Source organism: Struthio camelus, chromosome 21 (genome assembly GCF_040807025.1).
Source record: "Struthio camelus isolate bStrCam1 chromosome 21, bStrCam1.hap1, whole genome shotgun sequence".
NCBI lineage: Eukaryota > Metazoa > Chordata > Aves > Struthioniformes > Struthionidae > Struthio > Struthio camelus.
The window spans coordinates 4,919,773-4,936,692 of record NC_090962.1 but is presented as its reverse complement, the minus strand read 5'-3'; the positions used below and the strand labels follow the sequence as shown (position 1 = coordinate 4,936,692).

At 45.3% G+C, this 16,920-nt stretch overlaps 1 protein-coding gene across 10 annotated transcripts in view; it reads left to right on the top strand.

The window, feature by feature from the left end:
- The window catches only part of SAMD11 (sterile alpha motif domain containing 11), a 258,540-nt gene that overhangs the window by 180,473 nt on the left and 61,147 nt on the right, over positions 1-16,920 (top strand). For 8 of the 10 annotated variants that reach the window (XM_068916038.1, XM_068916039.1, XM_068916040.1 and 5 more), the window contains one exon: positions 3,959-4,009. The exons of 1 other annotated variant lie outside the window; for it this stretch is intronic. In XM_068916038.1, coding sequence (XP_068772139.1) covers positions 3,959-4,009 — 51 coding nt within the window. Of the gene's footprint in view, positions 1-3,958; positions 4,039-16,920 lie in introns of all 10 variants that reach the window. One more of the 10 variants, XM_068916042.1, reaches the window with a different exon arrangement.

Sequence of the window (16,920 nt, the reverse complement as noted above, 5' to 3'; positions counted from 1 at the left end):
TGGCCTCTTCCATGGTTGCCCCTCTGGTGTTGAAAGCTTGCAGGGGCCGCTAGGGTAAAAAGAAATGAAGGGGAAGGAAAAAAAAACAACTTAAAAATTAAAAAGTATCCCAGCTGCTCTCCATTATTTTGCCAACTCTGTCGCTTTCTTTTCTGGGCTGGATTCTCGTTCCAGTGCAGGATCCAGATATGCCTCGAATAGCCTCAGCCCTTCCTGTTAAATCTTTTTTGATGCACATGCATATATAAGTGATTTCATTCTTTGTGCAAACCAAGCCCTGAGGTTCCAGTCGCTCCTCGCTGAGGCGCCTGCTCCAGCAGGTTGTTAATTCCCCCGGCTCCCATCCCTCTCAGCCTGCCTCCCCTGCTACACAGCAGTGCAGGGAGCCAGCCTCCTCCTGTTGCTGTGGGACCCATCTGGTCATTTCTATTAAACCCTATCTATCTAACTGATCACACTGTGTCTGAGATCTTGGGCGGGTGAGGAGGTGGGAGGGATGGTAGCAGAAGTAGTGCCTTCGCTTGCCTGGCTACGTTTTTTTGTTTTTCCCCTTCCTTTTCTGTTATTAATTTGTAAGGAACTGGCCCCTGCTCACCACTCTCTGTACAACCCAAGGACGGGCTTGTGTAGCTGATAGCTTGCAAATTATTAGTAATTTGATTTCAATTGAATGAATAACCCGTTAAAGCGAAATGTACATTAGCCTCAGAAATCTAATTGGCGATAACAGCATAGAAACGTGGAATGAGTGCTTGGGTATGCTCCCTCTCCCTCCCACCCCCGAAAAAGGATAATTAGGATTTAATTTCATTCTCACCTATTCATTTGTCTAAATATGGGTGCTTAATTATCCGTCTTGGCAAATAGCTGTCTGCCTCTGTGTAGACCTGAGCTATTCCTTTAGCGTGAGGTCTTCCCTCCCCGTTCCTTATAACTGTATGATGCAGTGTTCTTACGCTTTGAAGTTCAGCTGTGCTAAGCCTCGTTATGAGGCATGCCTTCGCCTGACGCTCAGGATTGCTGTAAGATGTCTACCGATGTCAATAGCAACCTCTGCTACGTTTTATGGGAGGCTGAGAGTTGAACTCAGGGACTGAGCCCAAAGTGGAGAGCCAGGAGCCCAGGCAAGCTCCCGCTCTGATGTCGGTTCCCTTTGCTGCCTTGGGCAGGTCACTTCGCTTCCTCTCTGCCTTATGCCTCCTTTGGCAGCGCTGCGGCTGAGAGGTACCTGCTTCCCTGGCATTTGGGGAGGATCTGGACCCTCCCGTTACAGGGCAGGCTGTGCAGTCCCAGGGTCTGAGTCAGAGAGCTGGGGGCGATGACGATGTCCAGTGAGGACAGAGGTTGTTGGATGAGGTACAATAGCCACACAGGTGAAAAGAGTATCGCAGCGCTGCTTTGAGAGTCCACTATGAAGATATGCCTGCCAAGCAGAGTTATAACGGATGGATGCCCACTGCGTGTTGTGAACTCCGGAGCTGAGCACCTGGGCGAAGGAGGGGCACACAGCTAGCTGAGCTGGGGTAAAACCCCTACTCGAAGTGAGGCAGAACGGGACGCGCTGTTACCGTGTGTCTGTCTCCATGGGCCAGCGACCCGGGCCCTGGGAGGGCCCAGTGCAGCACGCGCAGTGGTGTATCAGGAGCACATACATGGCCCAAAGAGGACTGGGGCCCACTGTTAGGCTCTGAACACTGCTTGGAGGAGATGTGTGCTGCCTCCAGAGACCATGGGGTAGGTTACCTTAACCACAGCTTTTTTGAATTGTAGTTTTTCCCTCAGGAAAGGGAGCGTGCAGTTTTAACCAGACAAACATGGCATTGAATCTACATATAGCTCAGGGCCAAACCTTTCAGCAGGATGCTTGTTCCCTTTCATTTCTTTTGAGGGCGCTGGAGAGTGTTTTATAGGCAGAGAAACAGGAGAAGCACAAGGTTCCTTTTCAAACTTGCAGGTTGGTATCTAGCTGGTCCCAGGGTTCATTGCTGGGCAGAGAGCTTGGAGCTCTCCCCGCTTCCACGGTGCAGCCGCCAGGAGTGGATTTGCACCTTGCCACAGTGCAAGGTGATGAGCTGGAATTAAAGAGGGGGTTTACACAACTCCTATGTGTGTGAAGAATCTTGTATTCCAGAGAGCAGTGCAAAAATTAAGCCCAGCACCCTCCACCAATTCCAGTCTCCTGTGAGCAGGCCAGACCTTTCTGGTCCTGTTAGGGCCCCATGGGCTTTGACTGGCTTGAATTTGCTTTGAACTTCAGATTCAAATCAGCTTACCTCCCGGAATGTCGGAACGTGTTCCTGAGTTTGAGCAAAACCTCAGTTCATGGAGATTTTGCTCAGTGCCTCAACTTGGCTCGTGCTGTCTAAAAGGTTTACAAATGTTGCTTGAATTTTGACATTTGAGAACAACCGTTGTTGCTGTAAGCTCAGTAGCTGGGGAGTATCCATGCTTTTTCTGTTTGCAGATAAAAAGCTGGGAAGATGGAAAGCTGGGACAGGTTTCCTAAACTGTTGCATAGCAGGAAGAAGAGTAGTAGGAGGAAAAACTAGATTTGAGATGAGAGGAACTCATAAATACAGTTCTGAGCCCCACTTTATTGGTGGAACTTAATATTTAATAAAATCTAACAATCCCCCAAAACTGCTCAAAGAGCAACTGGGCTCCTTTTCTGAGCCAATCTTGCAGAAAATGCACAAAAGATATACTATCACATTAGTAAAACTTGCAGCAGCATGCTTTAGATGTGAAATTATTTACGTGTTAAGTGTTGTTTTCAGCTGATTTCTGAACTAGGCTGAAGCAGGCGCACTCATTCAGGAAAGCACTTAAGCAGACACTCAAATCTCGGTGAAGTCCCATTGACTTCATTGCTCAGGCTTAAGTGTTTTCTGGCCCAATTCAAAGCACGTTCAAATCAGGAGAAAGGCTCTCATTGACTCAGCAAGTTTTGGATTAGGCCTTTTCTGCAATCAGATGGTCTTCAGCCTCAAGCTGTTGCTTTTCCTAGCTGAGGGCAGAGGCAGAGGCACTGTGGGGGTGCACAGAATAAGCAAAAGTGCATTTGGCCTCTGCTGGCTGCGATATTTGCAGGCACCTCTGTTTAATGCTTCTGGAACCTCTGTCTGCAGGAGGTGACACACACAGCTGGGAACCGGCATGTTCACAGGCAGGGATGTGGGACATGGGGATGGATCTGTGCTTACAGATAGGCTTGCTTGCCAGTTTGGTCTCAGATGGCTGGGGTTCCTGTCAATCACCTTGACATGGAGGAACAGTGGTGGTTGCAGACCTTCTCTGGGTGGCAGGGGAAACCAGTGCTCCCTGGTATCATGTGGAGCCACCAGATCATAGAAGGTCAAGTGCCTGCCTTAGTCCTCTGGGTTGGTGTAGGTGCTGTCTTCTTGAAGAGAGTATCAAGGGGAAAAAAAAAACAAAACAGAGCAAAACCAACCCCCTTGGCTGCACTATCTTAATTTAGGATGTTGTTCACCTAGAGTCTGCTGTTCCTGCTTGTCAGCAGGCAGAGTGACAGAATATGTGAAATTAATTTCCAAGGTGGGAAATTGCTAATAATTTATTTAAAGCGGAGGTGGGCATGGAGGAGGGAGTGCAGTACAGGCCTATTTGAGTTTTATTCATAAAATATGAGTGGGGCCCACACCTGTTAAGGAGGCTGCATGCAGCCAGAAGCAGTTCTCTCACTGCTGTACGGCTCACTTGCAGGGCTCTACTCGACAGCACTGTGTGGCCTGCTGTGGACACTCAGAGCTGTTGTGAGTGCAGCGTGGCTCGTTGCAGCACCCCCGCAGCTCGGGAAAGACGCAGTAGTTGTAGCTGAGGCCTGGAGGGAGCCTGAGAGAGGAGAGTGGGTGGGCTGTCATGTTGGAGCTACTCTTTGAGTGGCAAGAGATGCAGTGTTCAGGACGTGCCATTGACCTCTCTGTTTGTTTGTTAACAGGATACACACCCACTGGGATTTAAACATCTCCTTCCGAGAGACCTCTTGCAGGTACCATTTTGGGGCATCCTCTTTGTATGGTAGGCTAAGAGTTTATGATACATGTTACTGGCATATGGATGCTGTTAGATGTGAATGAGCGTTTCTAATTGTCAGTGCTGTGGTTTTTTTTCTTCCTTCTGTCTTCCTTCCTCTTTCTCCCCTTCCCACATATTCTTTCTTTTTTTGTTCTTTTATTTGGAGAAATATGTCTTGTGGGGGGAAAAAGTCTTTTTTTATGGTGGAAGAGAGAGTCAATTGGACTTGTAAAGAAATCCCATTAATGTTTTTGATATATGCTTACCCTGGTCCTTTTTTGCAAGAACGCAAAGTTGAGGTGGCCCGCATATATTTCCTAATTGACATGGGAGCCTACATCTCATTTGCAAAAATGATTATTGGTTTATAAGACTCCTTGAAGGCCGGACTGACTTATGCTTCTGAGTTGCTCAGAAACTGCAACGCTGTGCTTAGCAAAGGCGAAGCAGCGCTGCCTTAAAAGGTGGGCCTGTGCCTGCATACAACAAGAGCCACTGCCTGACACATGCTTAGATAACAAAATGATACCACTGAGACACCCTGGTTGTGCAAGAACTTTTGCATGTAGTCGTCGTACTGCAGTACTGAAGTACAAGTGCTGCAGTTAATAGGACCCTGCATTTTGCAATGTGAAGTATGAATGGGGTGAACTTCTACAGCTGCAAATGCAGAGCAAGAGTATTTACGAGTTGGGAAAAAAATTGTCATTCAAAAAAATTACAAGCATTTTACAAGGTATGAAAAAATGATATAGGAGCCTGAACTGTGAGAACAGAGAGACTGACAAACCAATCTATTATATTGGTTTTAAAGTCTGCTTTCCTGCAGTAACAGATACCTGAAGAAGGTGGGAATTCACAAAATGAAGATATGCCGTTACGAACAGGAATATTTCTTTGTGCCCTCTGAAGTGGTCAGTTGATAACCTGCACGTGGTGTTTACTAGTGCATTTTCTCCATCTGTGTTGCTGGTAGTCATAAACTTTTCCAACCCTTTAAAAATGTAGTTGCAATTATTTACTTCTGCACTAGGAGAAGATAACTGGAATTTTAAAAGTTGCTTTTTATACTCAGTTGCCATCTCTCAGTGAAATATATGGGCCTGGCAGGTGCTGCCTGTTTTCTAAAACAAGATAAATTAGTACGTGCGGCCAGTAAATAGCAGACTTGCCCCTGAAACTTCTCGGGGAACACAGAACAGAAGGAGGTAGAGTAGGCCTAGAGTAGGCCAGAATCTAGGTCTGTATGTGCTTCATATGTATGTGGATTTTGTAGAAATCGGAATCTGATCCATAGGAGCTGCTTGCGAATAATAGTTCACTAATAACTTTTCTGATGTGCTAAAACCAGTTCTGATGCTTTGTGCAGACTTCCTGTTCAGTTACTGATTATAAACAGTAGGAAATTATTACTATTACTGTTACTGTGGAGGTACCCACTGTATGGTAGGCATTTCTCAAACATTTAAGAAAGATGATTCATACTTTACAGAGATCAAATTGTCTGGACAGGGGTGCGTAAATAATTTTATCTGATGAGTTTTGTGACGAGACTCACATGCATTAGACTCAGTGCAGCAGATGAAGGATTTACTCAAGTGAACATTGTTTAAGAGCTTTATAAAGGCATACATCTCAGTATTGCAGCTGATGTGGGCATTTCTCTGCTTTATCTGCAAGCCTCAGAATGTTTTTCAAGTGTAAGCATCAGTGACAGGAAGAAAGAGTATTAGAAATGAGCTCCAACTCCACCGTATGCCCTTCAAGTGCAGCTCTGACAAGTGCTGCCTCTGTTCTGCGTGCTCCCAACAACAAGCGTGGCACAAGAGTGAGTGTGCCGCGAAGGAGTGAAGGACAAATAAAATTCTTTGTTGTTTTAACTCCTTCCACCCCTGCCATACGCAAGGTGAGGACGGTTTGGATTGTTCTGTTGGCAACATTGGTGTGTGAAGGTTGTGGACAAAACTATGCACCTGGAGAGACGCGTCCCTCTATATTTAATTGACTGCTGGAGTATGAATGAAGGCTTGGCACCCGCCAGGAGGTTCAATGGAGGCAGTGGGAATGAAGGGTGGGAAATCTGCACTGGATTCATACTCCATCAGGGAACTAGTGAGGGCAGTGGCATTCACTGGTATTTGACAAAGCAGATTTTGCCCCTGAAAAACAAAAAGTAGAATCCCTAAAATTTACAGTGTTAAGCACACAAACGACCCCACCCCGACCAGTAAGCATTTAGGGGGCAATCTAGAAGGCACATTTCCACCACCACTCCTATAAAAAAAATCAGCTGAAGTTCTTTTTACAGCATCCTTTAGAAGAAAATCCCTGGGTTTTTTTGCTGAAAGCTTTTGGCTCTCCAAAATACAAAAGAATGGATTCCTTCTAGGGAGACCTTTTCATGGTAAAGTTCAGCCTAGAGCAAAATTTTATGGCCCAGTTATAAACTCCTAGAAGGCAGAGGTTTGTAATGGAAGTGCTGACACAAGCCTTAATTAATAGCCGTGTGAGCAACGATTCTGCAGTTTAACACAGTGGCAACTAAGGGTGCAAACTAAGGGTGCAAATTAGAACTCCCATCTTTAAAGAATTATTTCTGAACCTGTAAACGCATGGAATAACATAATGACCTGATTTTTATGTCAGCAAGTATGTGTCGCTGGCTTCCTCAGGTTAACTGTTCTCTTCAGTTTCTCTCTCTCCTGGCAGAAATATTGGCAGTTGCCTCCTGGGAACACAAATTTTACCACTTCAGATTAAATGGCTAGTTCTACTATCAAAAGCGTGCCCATCCTGCTAGTTCAGAAGAAGACAACCCTTGCCATTCTGGGCTGTTCTGTGTTGCGAAGAAAGTGTGTTTTATGTGTCAGTACAGAAAAAGGTTGTATGTATTTAAGTGACCTAAATTGCCATCACAATTCTGTAAAATAGGTGGCTTATCTAAAATACATTGTGGGAGGGGATAAAGGTTTAACTGACCTTTGTTCTCAGTGACCTGCATAATTCAGCGCATGGGAGTTTTACAGGTCATCCCATCCCAAACCATGCCAGGAAATTGTTACGCTGCACCATACCTGCATGAAAACACAGTCACCCCACTGCTTTAAATCAAGCAGGTCTGGGAACTGCCATCTGAATTTACCTGCCCCTTTGTCATAAGGTTGCCTTTGATCTTCCTTTCCAAGTTGTCAGAGGATACCTGGATTCTGTGGAGTCTAGCTACCTTAGAATTGCTGCCTGCATTGCCCTGGATTAAAAGACATTTAATTGGGTACAAGTCGTTCTGCACGCAAAGAACCAAAAGTCAAGGCTGAGGAATTGTCCTGAAAGGGGAGATTAGGATCTCTCCTCATCTCTCTAGGCGCTTTGCTCGCTTCCCTTTTAAGCTTTTGAAGTCAACACAGTGACTGGGTTTGAGTTTTTGTGGAGTTTAAAGGTGTGCTTCCTTTAAAATTGCTTTTATAAGGTAGAATTCCTTTGTATGGACATATTGTTACCTTGAACAATTTGCTGGAATTTGTTGAAGTTGCTCAGTAACTGATGCAGTTCCCCTTTTATTTCAAGAAAAGTCTGTCAAGTTTTGAAGTAGTAAAAACATGGTTAAAGTCTGGTCTCCACCAGAAGATGACTGTTCTCTGCTCCCATTGATTGCGGTGTGAGTCACAGATGCTCAGCACCATAGGCAGGAGTACCTTTCTGAGGCTGAAGCGCTTCATGAAAATAGGTTATGGAATAAAGAGGAGTTTCAGGTGGGAAGATGTTTTTCATCCTGTTCTTTGCCATTTTTCTTGAGGGAGCTGCAGGGGGGTGAGTGAGGAGTGGATAAGGGGCTGTGCATGTTAATGCTGTGCAGTGACGCAGCTCAGGGTGGAATGAACATTTTGCCCATCTGAGAATCTCAAGACACTTGCAGTGCAATTAGGCCTCCCCGCTTTGCAAGGGAGACGCAAGTTGTTGTTAAGGTGGCCTCATTAAAGATGGCCTGACTGGTGGGAAGGAGGATGCTGCGTAAATTGGCTAAAGCTGCATAAAAAGACGAGGGCAGCTGAGAATGGAGTTAAGCATCTTGATGTTCAACCATGTGCTTTAGCTTTTGAGTGCATAGTGAGCAAACTCTGAACAAATATCCAAGGCATCATTTCTGTCTTCCAAGTCCTGTGCTGACGAAGGCATAAGTATGAATGAAAAACCACTGGAAGGGGCAGTCCAAGCTTACCGGGCCCAGGGGACAATTTTTCCTATGTATGTGTCACATGAAGGCTGCATAAAGCGGTGGAAGGAAAACAAAGGCACCATTTACCCAGAGCAAATAAATGGCGTTTAACAACTGTGGTTTAAACAAAGATTACAGTGGAGTTTAACCAGCCTTTCTTGATGGGCTTGAACCATGTTAGAATGTATTTTAGACAGACAGACATTTGGCTAGGAGCTTGTATATCCATGAGCATGTGTATGTGTATGCTTACGTCAGACTATGTGTATGCTTATGTCGACTCTAACATACTTAATGGCCCTTTCCACATTTATTTAACCCTGGCATAAACCCTTAGAGCCAAGACTGAGTTTAAACTGCAGCACTTAAATGTACATGTTTGGTCTGTGTGATACAGCTGCATCCTTTTTAGAAAACTATACTTAAGAATGAATGAAACAGATCAGTCAAGAAGGAAGAGGACATTAAGCTGATCAGGCCAAGTGGAAGAAACAGATGAAAAATACGTGGTAAATGGGGCAGGAGAAGAAAAACAAAGGGAAATTCACTGATTTAGCCCATTCCTTTGGAAGGTACAAAGGGAGAGAAAAAGCAAGCGGGAGAGGAGAAATGAAAAGCAGGTGGTTCTGAACGTGTCAAGGCTGATCCTGACTCAGCAGAAAGTATTGCTGTGTGATGCAGGTAACGTTATCAGATGCCAGAGCATATTGCAGCAGTGCCCTTTAAGGATTGATATAGGACAGCCTCTGGGCTGTTTGCTTGTTTATATTTTTTTTTGGTAGAGAGTTACTGGCTTTTAATCTAGGAGACCTGAAGTAAGAACTGGGAGGCTGCAAGAAGCTTTTAGCAGCTGGAAGTTAGATGTAACCCCTTAAAGCCTTGTAGTGTGTAGCATCTGCTGCTGAATGAGCTGGTGTTTGTCAGATATGCACCTTTAAGTTTCAGTAGAAAAATCAGATGGTTGCAGAGGGACAAGAGTGCCTTCAAGTAGGACAGCTGGGGTGTAAGGATGGGAACCTGCCTCCAGCTTTCAATGCCAGGACTGACTTCTGCCTCGACTCCCAGGAGACAGCAGGGCTGATGCAGTAGTCCCACTAGAAAAGGCTGCTTGTGAGCTGAGCTAAGCAGAATGAGTTAGATTTTGCCCATGTGTTTTAAGTCATGCAGAGAAGACTGGTGAGGTACCAGCTGTACCAGCTGTACATAGACCTGCAGAGCTGTTTCCATAGCTCATGGGGCCGTGGAGGACAGCTGTGAAGCTGACTCTTGGCTGTATGCTATAGAGAGCTAGAAAAGCTCCTGGTGAAGTGTATTACTATTGAGTGTATTAACTTTGCCTTCTGGATTGGTATGGGAAGGACATTTATGTAACACAAGACTGAATTTGGCCCTTCTAGATTAATTCTGCTGTGGCTTTGGGACTTAAACTGCCTACGGAAATGATTTAATCCTCATTTTGGCGGAAGGTACAAAGAGTCCTCACCTTTCTAACTGTTAAAATTAAAACTCTGAACCAGGACGTGCTTCCTGAAGGCAAAGCCAATAAAAACAAAAACCTCCTGGCTAATGCCACTGTTGTTGGCAGTCAAGGCATGGCTATGTGGAGACACTATGTTGGAAGGAAAAGACTTTCCAGATGGGTGACCACGGTTTGTTCATCAAACAGCGACATACCTGTTTGATTTCAGACAATAGTTGCTCAGCAAGTAAATGGATGTGTTCTTTTGTTTAACTGGAAAAAGAGAAATAGTATAAATCCACACCAAATCGACATAGTTAATAGACATTAACAGGAACATTCTGTATCAGAAAGAAGAGCATTTAGGAAGGTTCAGCCAAGGAGTTAAGCCTCCAGTTAAAAATATGAACAATATGAGCAACCTGTGCTTTGCCTGTGTTTATTCATCCACAAAGCAACCATGTGAAGATTTGAGAACGTAGATTTTGAGATGAAATGGGAGGAACTGCTAGATGTTTATTATGAGCCTGATGTTCCATCAGCTGCTTTGTGAGGACTTCAAGTGGCAACAGGACAGACTTCTTTTTCTGTACTACAGAGTATATGGTACGTGGTTTCCTTTTATTTGTGGGTCTAAAACCCCAAGAAGACCTGTACTGTCAGGAAGCAAACAAAGTCAGTCTTGGAGGCTGTCTTGCCGGAAGCTAGCGATCAGTCACTGACTGGTTGCAGAAGTTGCTTGCGGTGGTGTCACCTGGATTCCACGGAGGCTGTTAGCGCGACACTCCTCGAGGCCCATGGGAGTGGGTGAATTAGGTCTGGGATTTTCAAGGGGTCATGTGGAGCAGACTTACCTGAGAAGTTTTGGCTTCTGTCTTTCTCATAGATCGGGTGTTTGTGCAGATTCTGGGATGAGCATACTTTTAGGGAGGAATGGAAAAACGGATAGGAGAGAATTAGTATCCATTGGTTTGGTAAAGAGTATTAAAGAGTATTATTTCCTCAGATTTTAGCAGTACTGTTTGCTCTCTCATTCTTTCCCAGAATGCTTCATTTAGCTGTTGGGATGGGTTAGGGAGAGACCATGTATGTGCTAGCAGCAATTCAGAGGAATGATGAAGGTGAATAGTTCTCTGATAAACTGATCTTGGCCTTCATTTTAAAGCTTGAACTGTATTTCTAATAAGGTAGGTGAGAAAATCTTTTAGATGTCTATGAGGCAAGAGGGCATGTTTGTGCAAGAGTAACGCTCTTCATATTTATCCCCAGTGTGTTGTCACCTCTTTACAGTAATGTGTAGTATACCATGGGTGGGTGGGGGGTATCATGAACCTTTTGCAGGGCAACTGAAAGAATTCTGGATAAACTGAGCCTGTGAAGGCATCTTGAGACCTTGCTATGTTCCTGAGATATGCATAGGCTTGGTTAAAACTGTTGGAGAGCGTTCTTGTTACGTTTTGGTTCCATACAGAGAGGGAAAAGCAAATCACATTCTTTGTGATTGGATGCTGGATCAAAACTTCAAGGGCATGTCTCTGGAATAGGAGGTTTTCTGACCTCCATCTTCCCACCTTCCTGTGAAATTAGAAGGATTCAAATTTAAGTCTGTCTTGTCCTTAATACATTGGATATGTGAGTGCTTCCTGCAAACCATCAGTTCTCACTGTTCATTGTCTAAACTTGTACCTTATCACCCGTTTAAAATTACTCATCTGAGTATTATTTTAATATTTCATGAGTTCAAACCAGGCTGCTTAAGAAACTGAGAAAATGAGTAGAATTTGGGATATTTAAAGAGACCTTATATCCGTCAGGCACACCAGCTGCATGTCAGTGACACATTCTTTTTATTGGCTGAGCAAAACATTTCTGTTTGTCTGTTACTCAGTAACTTTGGAACGTAGCATCCAGACAAGTCCAAAACTTCAGGGAATGCTCTACACATCAGCAGGACAAGCCCATTGATTTTGGTGCAAATTAGACCTGCCAAAAAAACTGTCAGGAAAAAATCAGGACCTCTAGGCTGCCTGGTGCTGCAGGCAGAGGAATCTTTTGGCCTTCCCTGCACTTGCATGCATGCAGCAGAAGCAGCTGCTCAGCTCAGAGGGTGAGGCTGGGTGTAACTTGGATTCTGACAAGGAACAGAATTTTTCAAGGGACGAGTTTGGGGATCCAGCGTGGGAGGCCTTGGGAACTCAGGGAAATTTGGAATAAGCTGGGATGATTGGGTGGGTGTTAGTGGCAAACTGGGGAGCTGAAAGAAGGATGTATAAATTTAAATGGGAGCAGCCTGCCCGCAGGAAAGATGGAAAGGAAAAGAGAGAGACAGAGCAGCTCTGGGATGAGGGAGCGATTGGTGTGAGCCACAGGAATCCCTGAAGCAGAGGACGGAGGAGGTTGACTCACGAGGTCTGTATAGTAAGGAGGTAGGGGAACAGCAGGGTGAAGACAATCCTAGAAATGTGTGAAATGCGTTTGACTGGCAATAGCTAGGAGGTGTGTGATCCTCCACCATCAACTGCATTTCTGCAGGAACTTAAGATTACTGCAGCCCTGCCCACAACCTTTAAGGCAGGCTTCTGAGCTGGTTGGTTTGTTCTATAATGAGCTGCACACAGGGCTGTTGGGGAGAGAGTTATAGATACTGGTTGCTGGTTGTTAATAGTGGTGACAGTGGCATTGTGGTAGGACTCAGAGGTCCTGATGACAGGCGGGCACCCTCCCGCTGTTCTGTTTGCTCTGTTTGCCTTCCTGATTCTGTCTTAGTGAAATTTTTTTAGTGGCCACACTGAGCTGCAGACTGTGGTCAGGGTGTTATCAATAGCATGGACTTGATGGATGTTCAGACAAAAGACTTATGGCTGCTCGTAGTGGTGACGGCAGGTGAGCTGATGAAGATGGACCATTAAGGCAAGCAAGTCCTTCTGAACTCTGGTGAATCTGTGTTGGGTTGCTGCCCAATAAGTGTGTGTGTGTGTGTGTGTGTGTGTGTGTGTGTGTGTGTGTGTATGTGGGAGGCAGAAGTCAAAGATATTTTCAAGGGACTAGTCACGTGTGTATTTGGATGCACATCTGTACTAAGAAAAATATGTCAGCCAGGAGAAGAGAGTCTGCTGGTCTTGCACAGTACTTACACCATGCTTTTGTAATGCTTGTATTTTGAGTGAGTCTGGGTGAGGTGTGTCATCTGGAGGGCAAGTGTATCGTGCTGGTTATGGAGGGGTAGCAAAGGGACTGTGTTTAAGATTTCCCCTGTTTTGTTTGGGATTATGAAGTGAATTCAGGCCCTCTTTATTTCTAATATGCCTTGTGCCCCTCTCCCTCTCGCAGAAGTCACCTTGTGTCTTTATCCTGCTGCACAATAAGCTTTTTGGCTCCAAGATTACAGCTGTAATGGAAGTGCAAGATTCAAGATGCATTAGGCCTTTCTGATAGTTCTTCAAACTCAGGAGCCCTACCTACATTACTGACGACAGGAGGGGAAATCTGAGGCTGAAATATCTAGTGTGGGTATGGATTCTGAAATATCTAGTATCCCCTTGCTAAATGCTTTTGTGGCACAGATGGGCACATGTCAAAACTGTCCATCAGAATAAGGTGCCATTAATGATAGACTGGTCCTGTGCTTCATCTCGATGCTTCCTCTCTTTCTCATCTCCAGTCCAGCATCAGTGTGGTGTTGTTCCATTTTATTTTTATTTATGGGCTTGTGGAGAGCTGAATGATGAAGCAGGATTACAATAAAAACATCTTGAAACTTATTTCCACCTCATTTTGGAGTTACCAGTTCTGCTGATCATTTTTATGAACTGTCATGAGCCCTAATGAAATTTTGTGAGCATTTTGCTCAGGACACTGCAGGATGTTTGTTTGTTTTTCAAGATAAGTCTGCAGGGAGAAGTAGGGCTAAATCGCTCGGTCCTCTCAACTCCCTTTGCTTTGTAGTGCTTGTTTACTCTTCCTTCCCTCTTCCCTTTCTTCTTTCCTTCCCTTTCTGCCTGTGTCTGACGGGTGACATCTCAGCAGAAGGTGGAGATACCTGAGAGGCAGGTGTAGTAGAAGTGGAGTGTGATAAATCATTGTCTGTCAAGGTCTAACAAGACTGATGTCTGAGAAGGACAGGGAGTGACTGAGAGTCTTTTAACAATGATGAAGTGTTACAAGGAAACTGAAAGACTGAGCAAGAAGAATATAACCAAGGGGTCTAAGGAATAAGAGGCAACTGTGCCCTGAGCTTTGCCTGCTGGAAATCATGCCTGTTTTCTGTCTAGAGTGCAAGACTCTCAGGGGGTACAGCTTAATCCTCTGACAGTGGAGGTAAATGGGAGCCTTTCCATTGGCTTCAGTAGCCCCCAGGTTAGATTCATGACTAACCCATGGCCAGTTTGCCCTTGGTTCAACATGTGAAAGTGCTGTTGAACACGCTGATAGCTACAAACATCAGTTGCCAGGTAGATGGCCGGGTCTAGATTTTTGCTGCAAGTGGAGAAGTTGGAGATGAAAGGATCAGGAAACAGGGAGAGGAAGCCAGAAAGCGCATCGTACGAGAGCCTGCCTCCCAACAGGTTGCCACGTTGCGATCCATGAAACGGCAGGCCGGAGGAGGCGAGGCAGCCCCTCTGCTCCTCAGGGCTGAACACACGCGCTCGCTTGCATCCAGCTTCTTCGCCTGGGGCTTATCTGCCTATCTCTGGTGGAAAAGTGACACAGCCTGTCAGCGGGTCATGCTGCTTATTGTTTAACAGTGAAACAAACTCCGCTGCTTCCCTCTGCCCCCCCCCGCCCCATCCACTTCTTTATTAGTCGCCTGATCACCGCCTTCAAATCCTTGACCCAAATCCTCCTGTGCCCAGCTTTAGGTCTTATCCTGCTTTGGCCGTTTTGTCCACCATCGACCTGAGAGGAAAGGTATTGTCTGTGCGCTGTATGATTAAGGAGGTGTTGCTGGATGTTTTGTACTGTGTGCAAGGTGATAAGCAGGAGCGAGGGAGGAGGAGAAGAGCCCTTGAACAGCCTGAGCTGTGAGCTTTCCCTGATCCACATCCCTTCCCCATTCCTGCTGACTCAGTGACCCTGGTTTTATAGTCGGGCAGTGTCAGAGACACTGACCTTGCCTGTCTGCTCAAGGGCCTCTGGCACTCAAAGGCCATTCCAGGGCAAACCAAGACATGCTGAGGAGAAAGTTATTTTGCAGAGTTTCTCATCCCAAGATGACTCTCAGCTCAGCTGGCCTGGAAGATGGTTAATCCTGCACTGAGCCTGGGTGCTGTGCACGTGCCAGGGAATCAGAGGGGTCATCTCCCGAAATGTGCTTTTTTTTCTCTAGGTAGGAAAGTCTACATAGTAGTAAGGAAGAAGCTGAGAGAATTCATCAGCTCTTGGGAATACCGTCTATTTTGCCCCGAGAGCACTGGCTTAAATGTGATCTGAGTTCTGAGCTGGAGGGAGTCTCTTGGCTTCCTGGTGGGCACTCACGCATTTTTTTCACCCTGAGTGCCACTACTAACTGCGTATATGATAGGGTGAGATTTTCTGACATGTTTTGTGCAGGAGGTCAGATGAGGTAGATATAATGGTCCCTTCTGGGGCTTAAAATCAATGAATTTGTGATTAAGTGGCCCACAGAGGCTGGACATTGCAGGTTAAGAGAAAGGGAGTGATATTGGTGGTATTTGATGTGGGAGCTGTAGTCATGTACTTCTCTTGCAGCAGCACAAAGGCTACCGGTCCCCAGGCCATGCCTGTCTTTCTAGGTCCTTTTAAGTAGCCCCAGATTTATCTGTCCATGGTAGGGAGGAAAAAGATGTGTTTTTTTTTTTTTTTTATGTTCTGGGCTGGAGTGCATATGTTGTTTTGGAAATTGGTTATTAGTTTTGTTTTGGTTTTAAAAAAGTACTAAGTAAATAAAGTGAGAGCCTTTGAGTGGTTGTTTTACACCAGTCCTGGCTTTACATAGTCGTGCTGTTACATAAGGTTGTTTCTCAGTGCTGTAATGATGCAACAGTATTTATAGACCAATCTGGGTTTTCCTTTTAATGGCTTCCATAAAAAGCTCATTATTCCCTTCGCACAGTCACTGACTGATTTACATGCTTGTCCTGTCCCTGGGCGTACGCTTTGGTTTGGGTAGCCCTGAGCAACACACTCACACTGTCTGCTTGTTGCTAAATGATTCTGACAACAGTCTGGCTGTGACACTGGTCCGATCCTTACACCAGAAACTTGTGTGTTGGAGCGATGAGGAGAAGAGGGGAGAAGAGGTTGAGCGAGAAAGAAAAATGACTTTTGTTGCTGCAGGTTCTGGCAATGTTGTCATCTTGGAGTTGCAAACTCTCAATCACCCCTGCTGTATTGACCTGGCCAGGCAGGGGACTTGGCCTGGATAGAGTGGGTGCATATGATACACAGGAGGAAGTCGCTGCAGAGTGAACAGAGTTTGTGAATCTGTTACCTGAGCCGGGGTACCATTGACACACATGCTTGAACCGGACCTACATCCGGTCAGGCTGAGAATGAGGGAGGAAAAGAAATGCCGTGCGTGTTCCTCAGAGTGACATAAGGGGGGTTTGTGTGGAGGATGCGTAGACACACACCCGCACTGATCTCTACTTTCCCTGGCTTAATCAATGCCCTTGCATCTTTTCCCCTGTAAGCCCTGACACCTCCTTTTGCATATTGGATTTTTTTTCTTTATTGTAGGGAGGGGTAGAGGGTTGGGACAGTTTTATGGCAACTGTATTGATCAGTAAAATTTAATATAATCCCTGCAGTTACTGAGTGATCGTTAAGGGGATGAAGAGACAGTGAAACATATTTAAAAAGAAATATTTTTCAGTCTTATTTCCTCCTGTGCTACTTTTCTGAGTCTCTGTCCTCTTCCAGACCTGGCATCAATCTCCTACTATGCATCCCTTCAAAGACACCCATATATTTTTGACTGGGTTTCACAGCTTGACTTTAAGTTGATTAAATATCAGCAAAAGACTCTGTGGTCCAGTGCTAGATTCATTTGCCATTTCTTCAGCTAACTGTCTTGCACCTTTTGGATCTATGTAGTTCTGTGTGTACTAAGATCATCATTCCCTGTTTGAGCATTGACGACTAGAGTTTCATATTTGTGCTGAGCATCCTAACCACTGGAGCAGCCTTTTTGGACGGGCAAGAGAAGTCTGAGAGGCAAGCTTGGGTGCTACTGAGTGGTGCTGCAGCACAG